The sequence below is a fragment of the Xenopus tropicalis genome, chromosome 1, assembly GCF_000004195.4.
Source record: "Xenopus tropicalis strain Nigerian chromosome 1, UCB_Xtro_10.0, whole genome shotgun sequence".
NCBI classification, from domain to species: domain Eukaryota; kingdom Metazoa; phylum Chordata; class Amphibia; order Anura; family Pipidae; genus Xenopus; species Xenopus tropicalis.
This window is the reverse complement of record NC_030677.2, coordinates 58074170-58084867: the sequence shown is the minus strand read 5'-3', so window position 1 is coordinate 58084867 and position 10698 is coordinate 58074170. Positions and strand designations below refer to the sequence as shown.

The 10698-nt window shown below is 36.3% G+C and overlaps 1 protein-coding gene across 2 annotated transcripts in view; it reads right to left on the bottom strand.

Annotated features, from left to right (window-relative positions):
• Positions 1–720: 720 nt before the first annotated feature.
• The window catches only part of ttc29 (tetratricopeptide repeat domain 29), a 149862-nt gene continuing 139884 nt past the window's right edge, over positions 721–10698 (bottom strand). For both annotated transcript variants that reach the window (XM_002938930.5, XM_031895505.1), the window contains exon 11: positions 721–1288. In XM_002938930.5, the coding sequence (XP_002938976.1) occupies positions 1176–1288 (113 nt within the window). In that variant the 3' untranslated portion in view covers positions 721–1175. The remainder of the gene's footprint in view (positions 1289–10698) is intronic.

Below are 10698 nucleotides of genomic sequence, written 5' to 3'. Positions count from 1 at the left end.
CTGGTTAAGCGTTCATGATTTGTGAATATCATCAGAGGATGGAATTTGCATTGGATTGAGGGGCATTTGTCTGGGAAGTTAGAGTTGGGAGTGTCTTTGTTTGTAGTAGTTCTTCCAAAAATAAGTTAAAGGGGTTTTCCTTGTCTGCATCTTTTATTGTTATTTACTGCATTGTTTCATTAATTTGTAATGTTTATATATATATATATATATATATATATATATATATATATATATGTAAGTTATATCCCTAATGCTTTGCAAGCCCAGGGATTGCCATATTTGAAACAATGGGTTATTTCTACTGGTTGGAAAGGTTTTTTTGTCTAGCAATGTAAGGTATATGGAACTATTCTTTATTTCATTCAGAATCTGTTTTTAGTGTGTTAGCTAATGTTACATAGAAGATAACAGATAAACTCTGTAAACTATAATAAGATTCTATCTGTTATCTGCTAAGTAACCTGTGCCTTTTCTCCTTTGAATGGCTGCCCCCATGGCTACACAGCAGCTTTGTTTATATGTAAAGTATGTTACTTTAATGCAGTGATCCCCAACCAGTGGCTCGTGAGCACAATGTGGCTCCCCAGCCCCTTGGACGTTACTTATGTTTGAATTTCTGGCTTTCTGGCGACATTTAGTACATGATAAGAAAACACTGATATCATTTGGTTCTTAATAATTAAAACTCAACAACAAAGTTGCTTTGCAATAAAAATCTAGATTGACAAATTTATATATATTTTTATACCAGGTTCTTATATTACAGCAGAAGCATCATCTTAAAGGACACATGAAATGCGTTTGTTAAAAGCAAACAAAGGGAAGCAGCTTATACAGAATTTTTGAAGTATCTGACGTTACCTTTATATGACATTTAGCACTATAGTGTGGCTCTCCCCACTGTCGTTCGATTGGATTAGAAATGCTATAGTTATATTGCCCTACATCGCTATTCCTGGCAGGGAGGATTTTTCTCAATACATATAGGAAGAACAAGATATACTACGGGTAGAAATTTCCATAGTTCAGTCCAACTAATTTGAAGTCCCTACTGATATCTGGAGTTGTTAAAACATTTGAGTAGAATGAGCAAGGGTTAAATAAATATGGTGGAAGCTGTTACTGCACATTTTTATTATTATGATACACAACGAGTCCAAAAGATGGGAAATTTATGAGGCTGTCACTGGCTCTGTGGACGTCTCATTTTCAGGAATATCTGGGGTCTCCATGATGGCAATGCTTTTGTCTCCATCTTTAGTATCTTGCATGGAAATCAGCTTGTCTGCAAAGAAAAATATGTTGAAATAATGAAGAAATATTGCCAAAGTGATTTCAATAAGAATTAACCGAGTAACGTTCAAATGTGTAATTATAATATAATTCCCATATAGGGGGTTAATTGGGATACTAACTGCCACCGCTTACATTAAATAATATATCTATTGAAAAACATTAAAGGTGGCCATCATTTTAACAATCATAATGCACCTACATCAGCAAAGTAAAATGCAACTGTACGCTTAGTGGGAGATTTACCAACATTGGAATTTGATACTTTTTCACAATTCAAGTTTTTTTGCTCTAATAAAACTCGAATTTGAATAATGGTTCTAAAACTTGAATGTCTGGTATTTATTAAGTGTAAAAAAGCGGAAAACTCGAATGTGAAAATTCACCATCTAAAAGCTTGTGAGTTTCTATAGAAGGCAAAGGGAGTTGTCATAGACAAAGTTAAGCCATATTTTCAACTCAAGATCTTTAAGTTTGTAAACTTGACAAATTTGAGTTTTTTTATTTGAACGAGTTTTCCTTATTAATAAATAAGCGACCATTCGATATGTGAATTTATTCAATTTAGAAAAACAAACTAGGATTCACAAACTTGAAAACTGATATATAAGCCCATTGGTCTATAGAGCTTCTAACATCGGCCATTAGTTTTATGTTATACATTACTTTCCTATGCAAGGGTCCTGACTTAAATACACGTTGGTCCCAAATGGTAAGAGCAGGACTCTACTGAGGCACATGATTGCCCATTGGCTGCCTGTAAGTACAAGACTAAAGCATCCATTTCAAGGTAGCTTTCACTAGGTTCCTGCTGTGTTTTAGTAGCACCCACTTTGTGACTAACTGTAGTTACAAATATCATGGTATGGAATCCGTAGCTTCCAGTTGTGAAGCCCATGGTAAGAAAGAGCTTAGCCGAACAACAAGCAGAGCCCCAGTTTGCACAATAAATTTTACCCTGTTCATTCTGGTGTGGTTCCATTTACATGCAGCGAACAATCACGGCGGCTTAGCCACCATAGGCTAATGAACAAGTCAATGTGACTAATCATGCAATGTTTTACGCTGTGCTAATTAGTTGCAGTAACTTAAATATGCTGCACAGCCTCCCCCCCCCCCCCAGCACCACTTCATCCACCATTTTTTCTTATTTAGATGATTTTGGTGTGCCCTCCAGCCACAGCAGCACTGGACCGCTTGGGTAGTTCCACCACATTTCAGTATTTAATAGGAGCATGATTCTTGCAAAACAAGGTAAGTAATACGTAAAAATACTTAATGTAGCCAGTGTATCATTAATCATAAGCGCTTGTGAGTCCTTATATCTTATTAGCCGTCAGTATGGTCTTTAGCTATCACAAAAGTGTTAAACATTCAAATGAAAAAATAATCAATTTACTATTCTAAGCTGCCAATGTATTCAAGCCTACCCTCCTGTATTCTACACAATTTATTTAACCGCTGGATGGCACACACTCTATATAGCTGAACCTATCTATCATTCTCTGGAATTCCATTCCTTGCAGGACTGCAACCTCCCTATACATCCTAATCAGTCTATAGACTGTAACTGGTTCTTTGCTGCTCATTGCAGAAATGTAATTTTGCATAATTTATTTAATGCAAAAAAGTTATTATTCTGTTCTTCTTAGCCAGCATATTCTGCCCAATCTTTTACCCACAGTTTAACCATTCTATTTTAAGGATCCTAGCTATGGGATACAGTCTGCCTTGCTCATTCCAACTTTATTTTACATCTTCTAGCTATTAAAATCACCCTATCCTGCATATTTTAATAATTCTATTTTACAGTTCCAAACATTTTAATAATTTCTACTACGAGCCATCTATTTTATTCTGCACATTTTACTCATCCTACCCCTCACTTTAAATTCACTAGCCTCGGTACATTCCAAGCATTTTAATAGTTCGTTGAGTTCATAATAACTATTTAGCCTGGATTCTCTATCCATGACTTTGTGGGTATTTTAACAAATATGTAAAGAATATTGCAACCAGTTCTGCCCCAAAATGTATTTATTCTAGCACCTACACTATACAGATTCTATCCCATGTGATCTATGCATGCCGCCATACTGGGCCTTCAAGCGCTTCTGTATTGTATTAACCCTTCTGCATTCCTTTTAATAACATCATATATAACAATAAGGTGTATCCTTCACTCACTCAGAGTCAGACAAAGCAGTGTATAGTTACCATTTCAATAGGATACTTGAGCAGAAATATGCTGTGTGTGCCTGCTACTGGGCCAAATCAATGATTCAGGGTGCAGGAACAACTAGCCGGTTTATTGCATTTATCCGCAGGCGAAGAATTCACCCCGTGTAGCACTAGTCTAAGGCTAATGCCCCAGCAGAGATTAGTTGCCCTTCTCTCTGAAATGCCTTTCCACCGGCAATAAAGTGAATTGCATGTGCGTTGCTTAGTTTTTCCGAAGTCATGTGAAGTTTCCTCCTGCATTCCTCCTGCATGCCTATGACCATTTTTGCAAGTGAATTGAGCAGTGAGAGGACGCTGGCCGATATGCACCTATCACCAAGTTTTGCAAAAAGGTGTGTGCTGCCTATTTCTGTGAGAGGTGATCAAAACACCACAACTCACCCCAGCCTGCTTCTTATTTGATTAAAAGCTTGAAAATGCACCTTATAATAGGCACAACATGCTGCCATGCCTTGCTGCCTTCCTGGCTCAATTTCACTTGTCAAAAAATACCAGCAAGCTCAGTGCCATATTTACTATTTATCTATATATAACCTCAGCCAATATTGATTTATTTACTTTGCTGAATAGAGTACTGCTGATTCATTTTGGCCCTGGAAAAGATCTGCTAGGCTTTAATAGCGCTGAAGTGAATGGGGAACAAATGTCAAGAAAACTGTTGTTTAACCTCGTTCATTTGCCCATTTGGGCTTCACAGGATCTTAATTACAGGAGGGAGAAATAATTCTGCAGAAAAGCACCATCCGTTCCTCACAGCAAGGCTTCCATATAGGGCAGTCTTTCAGTTTTAAGAATTAAGACCTTGGCTCTTCTAATGGGCCTGCTAGTTACCACATTTATAAGTGGTTTACTACTTTTAGTACCATTTTACATAAACCTGACATATGAAATGTGACGTCATGATTATGTCATACTTGTTGGCTCCACGGGTCCTGCTAATACGTCATCAGGAAAAAGCAAGACTAGGCATGGGTAGTCATTTATGAACTCGCAACCCAGTTTCTTAGACAAATGGGATACCATTGAACTAATGAGGCCCATAACTATCCAGCAAGCCATAAAATTCAGATTTTGTCATAGCTGTCATAAAGCAACACAGTGTTATAGATCATTAGAATATTCACAACTGAAATGTCAACTGCCAACGCTAACAGCAATAAAATACGTTCATATATCCTACTTATTCTGTGAGATGTAAGGGGTATGCACTGACAACCTGAGAAACCACAGCTCAGCCAGTAGGTAACCTATTTGTGCACATTACAAGTTTGAATGGGTTCCTCAGCAGTTGAAGTGCACCAGCATCAAAAGGGTTAAAACGATGGAGCATATTACTGCAGTCTAATAACACAATACATTGCTGCAAGAATGTTACTGACCTTTCTAGAACAAGTGTGTTTCACTGTAATTTGCACGTTTCTGCCCGTATATAAACATGTTTTGGAGTGATAAATGCTTTAAATAGTCATTTCAGCACACGCTAAGGGGAACTCAAAATCCAAGAGCTTTAGATGAGTCTGCAGAGGATTCTTTCACAAGGCTGAATTATATGTCGCTGAATGAAGCTGAGGGTGTTACTTACGGAATAGTCATCACTAAGGTTGATTATGTCAGTATATCATGTAACCTGGCCCTTTAGGCTACTATTCTATTCACTATGAATCTCAGCATTCCCACAGCTGATTCAGGGGAAATGTATTTAGTATTAAGCTCCCACCTACACAAACAACAAATTTGCAAACCATTTACATTTAACTCCAGAAGAATATTTAAATATAGGATTACATTTCATCATTAGCCGAATCCTTTATTCAGTGTGGAAGCAAGTGCTGTATATTTATGCCAAATAAAAGACTTACTAATAGGAACTGTCAGGTATTAATGCTATTCAGTGGTAAACTAATTGTGTCTGAGGATAAACATGGAAGATCACAAAGATGCTAGCACAGTCAGCAACTATTTCTAGAAGAACCTAAAAATGAAATGCTATCTCCCTAGCTGTTTCAGCCTAATCTATTAGTGAACCGTACTTTTTCGTTGGTTTTTAACAGAATTGGGTATGTTAGCTGCGAATATATATACAGCTATAAAATAACAAAAGTTGCAGATTATTCTCACTGAGCTAGAGACAAAATCTATCTAATTGGTTGCTATGTGTAAGCTGATTGGAACACAGTTTTGGCTATGCTCCTCCCAGAATTTGATCATATTCTAATACTTTGATTTCATAGGAACTGATCTAAAGCAGTGGTTCCCAACCTTTTTTGCACCACGGACCGGTTTCAAGCAAGACAATTTTTCCAAGGACCAGGAATGGTGGGTGCGGCGCAACTAGTGCTAGTTAAATTTTATATTATGCACTTTACTATTAATATTATTATTAAATACAGCTTAATAAAGTACTTTGGTCCTTGTCGTAATCAGTAGAAATCTTCCTGGGCTTCCCATAGCTATTGTCAAGGCTGTGTAATGTATCAGGGAGTTGGGATCACAAGTAATTGGGACCAGAGGTGGCCCGGTTCAGCACAGCCCACGGCCCGGCACCGGTCCTCGGACCGGTGGTTGAGGACCCCTGATCTAAAGGATCTAATGGATCCAGAATGCTCAGGACCAAGGGTATTCCGGATCAGGGGTCTTTCCGTAATTTGGATCTCCATATCTAAAGTCTACAAAAAAATCAATAAAACATGAATTAAACCCAATAGGATTGTTTTGTGCCCAATAAGCATTAATTATATCTTAGTTTGGATCAATTACTAAGTACTGTTTTATTATTACAGAGAAAAAGGAAATCAATTTTAAAATTCTGAATTATTTGATTAAAATGGAGTCTATGGGAGCCTGGCTTTCCTTAGTTCAGAGATTTCTGGATAACTGGTTTCCAGATAACAGATGCCATACCTGTACTATAGAGTAAAATTAAGGTTCACTAATACACTCATTCAACTTGAAATACATTTTAGTAATTAAACCTCCTGTAATATTCATATTTTATTGTTCAGTTCTGTTATAAATGACTAAAAAAAGATCTGCCATTTGAGGAAGCTTTACACTGTGTAGTTTAAAAGTGCAAAGTTTCAGCAGGTGGAAGATGACAGATTTGGTGGCCAAAGATTGCCCTCCCTGACACTTTTGTCTTGTTATAAAACCAAGCCCCACACTTTTGGGCTATGAACTCTGCTGCATTCTGGGAAATTAAAGCAAAGAACTGAAGTTGTAACTAACTTCTATATTAACTAACAGTGAAGGGTATTACAAAACCATTGCAGTACATTATTTCTCATCCTCCCATATGCCATTAGCTTCATTCAAAAGAGCCCGTATTTTCCATTATTTTTAATGAGTGCAAATGGCAATATCTCACATCTGCCCATCTGTCATTGGCATCAAACAAACTTCTTTTTATATAGTGGCTATAAATTATTAAGTGGTTCAATAATTATACACCATACTCCTGTCAATGCAAACAAATCTGACAGTTGGCTTATAAAGGGTCTAGTGTTTAGTTTATGTACATACCCTGATTCCTAAATTAAGTAGTACAACAGTATATAGCCATTCATGTTTCTCTTTTCATCCCCTTATTCTATAATATACCAAACATCAGTAAGTAATGGAGGATGACCTTTCCAGTGTTCCAAAAAGTCTGTAAATACAGAAAAATGAATGTGTCCAAATATATCTAAGTCCCACCTATGGAGCCTTGAAGCCAGTGGCCACTACAGAACAGGCCATTGTCTTTTCTGCTTGTCTTAACAGCTAAAGAGATGAATCTGACATAAAATCAATTACCGGCTTTATATCCTCCAATGCACAACCCTCATGGCCTCATTTGCTACAAATGCCTTGAAACGCTCTAATATTTTATGGGATTGTTGAGGATTGTTTGGGGGGAAAAAATATTGTGATTCACTTTTCAAAGAAAAATAACAGAAGAATAATGTGCTTTTATATGTGCCACATGTAAATAAAACTAATATTTAAAAATGATCTTACTCCAACCAAAATATGTATTTACATAAGTACTGAGAGGCAAATTGGGGGGTGGGGATGATGTGTGGGGCCTTTTAATGAATTATATGCTACTTATTATTAATATAAGTCCCTGTCCATGGGCGTGCTGGTGGAATTTGTGTCTTGCAAATACATTAGAACGTTGATAACTGTTAGTAAATGGGTCTCTCCCACAATTCAATGGGCCCTCCGTAGAAAAGAAGTTGCAACATTAATTATACATCAAATGAACATTTGTGGAAATGTAGCTGCATATTGTTATTTTTTACAGTTCTTTTGAGTTGTAAAGTGCATTATAAGTAAGAGCTGAATAGCTAACCCCCAGTATATAGTCCAACAACTAAAGGATCATAATGACCAAAGCCATAGGAAAACCTTGCATAAAGTAATCATACTAAGCATAGAAAAACAGCTGCTAAGGGTTAATATCCCTCAGTGTGTCATGAGACAAGCCACACACAGAGCCCCCCCCCCATTCTTTTCTTCATTCACATTGAAATTAATAATACAAATGAGCTGATCAAACAGAGTGCATGTCCTTTGGTATATACTGGGTTTAATATGCATGTATATCACTGATTGAATTTAAAAACTAACTAGAGGGTCTCAACAACCCTCCATAGAGGATGCAAGTAGGAAGTACCATAGTCTGATATGTTCTTTGCTGTAAGTGGAAGTCAGTGAAGCTGATGTGTTTCTACAACCAATAAAACTAGATTAGCATCTACTGACGGGCAAAGCCTTTTGAGGGTCTTGTAAGGTGTAGTTCAACAACTAGAGAAACTAGCTGAACATTCCCGGACTGGGCCTTTCTGGAAAGACAGGGCCAATGGTGTACAAATGAGTTGTCCAATAGGTAATTTTGGACTATAAAGCCCAGAACCACATTACAACCTGCTGACTGTCAGGTATCAGAGATGCAGTCAACTGCGGTCAAGTTGGAGACCCCTGCGGTAAGGTGTGAAGGGTGGTGCATATATAAATATATATACAGTATATATAAAAATCTTCAAAAAGGACCCATGCTCCAATTTGCAGATAATCAAGTGGTTTTTATTTTGTCTGTTCATCCAACGTTTTGACCCACTTTTGGGGCTTTCTCAAGAAGAAAGGCCCTAAATATATATTGTATATTCGGGACTTGAGGCTTTATAAAAATTTGCAAATGTGGAAATTAAGTATTTGCCCCAAATGTGGCTAAATTTACCTTATTAAAAAGAAAAACTAAAAACTAATTATTAAGAATAAATTACAATTTCCTATGTATCAGATGCCATATTTATGAATTTATGTGAAAATTGCATAGTCTTTTTTTAATGGATTTATTTCATTTGTTTGATAAATGACTCAAAAAACCTACTGTCATTTGCACCCATTTTAGGTCACCCCTAAACTGATATTATAGCACCAATGGCTGCACTAATTATGTAGTCATAATGCTCTTTGCCAAAAGTGATTTTAGAACATTACATAAAAAATCTTTCAGGTATACTTTGGCCTAAATCCTGCAGATAAGACACAATTGAAGAAAAACAGACAAAATCAATAAAGATCTTACAAGTGTTTTCTTGTAAAACAAATGTTTTAGAAAGACATTTAGTTGGAATATTCTAAGCCCTCGATTTTATAGAATATACACTGAGCATAAGTCTTTAGACTTAAAATAGAAATTCATCATAAAACTAGTTCAATATTTGAACCAGCAAAGCAGGTTCGGACAATATATTTGCCTGATGTACTTAGAAAAAACACAGGATTTTAGTTTCCTATCATTAGTCTAAAATGTAATTAATGTGCTTATTTGGTACATCTACATCTTCAGTACAGGAATGGGACCTGTTATCCAGAATGCTTGGAGCAATGCTTGGATAATGGGTCTTTCTGTAATTTGGAACTCCATACCTAAAGTCTGCTAGAAAATGATTAGCCATTAAATAAACCCAATAGGATTGTTTTGCCTCCAATAAGGATTAATTATATTTTAGTTGAGTACAAGGTACTGTTTTATTATTAGAGAGAAAAAGGAAATCATTTAAAGAATGTTAATGATTTGATGGAGTCTATGGGAGATGGCCTTTCTGTAATTCAGCACTTTCTGGATAATGGGTTTCTGGATAACGGATCGCACATCTGTACCTACAGGAAGTAATACTAGAGGCAATGGTGTATTTCATATAAAAAGATATTATTGCAAAACTAAGAAAAGACTGCCAGAGTTCTGCTATGAATGCTTTTGTAATTATTATTATTGTTTTTGTGCAATAATTGCCTTAAAACATGTTAATCTATAAGCCTGTAGCTAAAAACTTTCAGTACGTGGAAAAATGAAGATTCATATCAGTGGCTGACCACATCATCCCACAAGATCTTTAAATTGAGAAAGGGCATGTAAGGCCTGAAACATGTTGTGTGTTTGGTAGTCAGCAATACAGCATTTCGCAGCAGTAATTCTGCATTAGAGTACTCTACTCTTCTATTCATTTATTTGTGGGTGTCACAAAATGTAAACTTGCAGCAATTGCAATTTCATAATTTAACTGACCCTAGAATAAACAAAACAGATTTACAGTTGCTTTAATTTCATTACATCTCCTTCTTCTGTATGGATAAATCTGTGTTCATATATTAATCCTTAATATATTAGTGGGTAATTTAATAGATTTATTTTTTATGTACTAACAGGAACAACACAAAGGGGCACATTTACTATGGGTCGAATCCGAGTCCGAATTGGAAAAATCCGATTTGAAAACGAACATTTTGCGACTTTTTCGTATTTTTTGCGATTTGTTCGGCACCTTTACGACTTTTCGGAAATTATCGCGACTTTTTCATTACCAATACGATTTTTGCGAAAAAAACGCGAGTTTTTCGTAGCCATTCCGAAAGTTGCGATTTTTTCGTAGCGCTAAAACTTGCGCGAAAAGTTGCGCTTTTTCCGTAGCGTTAAAACTTAAAAGGTGCGATATTTCGCGCAAGTTTTAACACTACGAAAAAAATCGCAACATTTTGCGCAAGTTTTAACGCTACGAAAAAATCGCAACTTTCGGAATGGCTACGAAAAACTCGCGTTTTTTCGCAAAAATCGTATTGGTAACGAAAAAGTCGCGTCAATTTTCCGAAAAAATCGCAAAATACCGATCATTA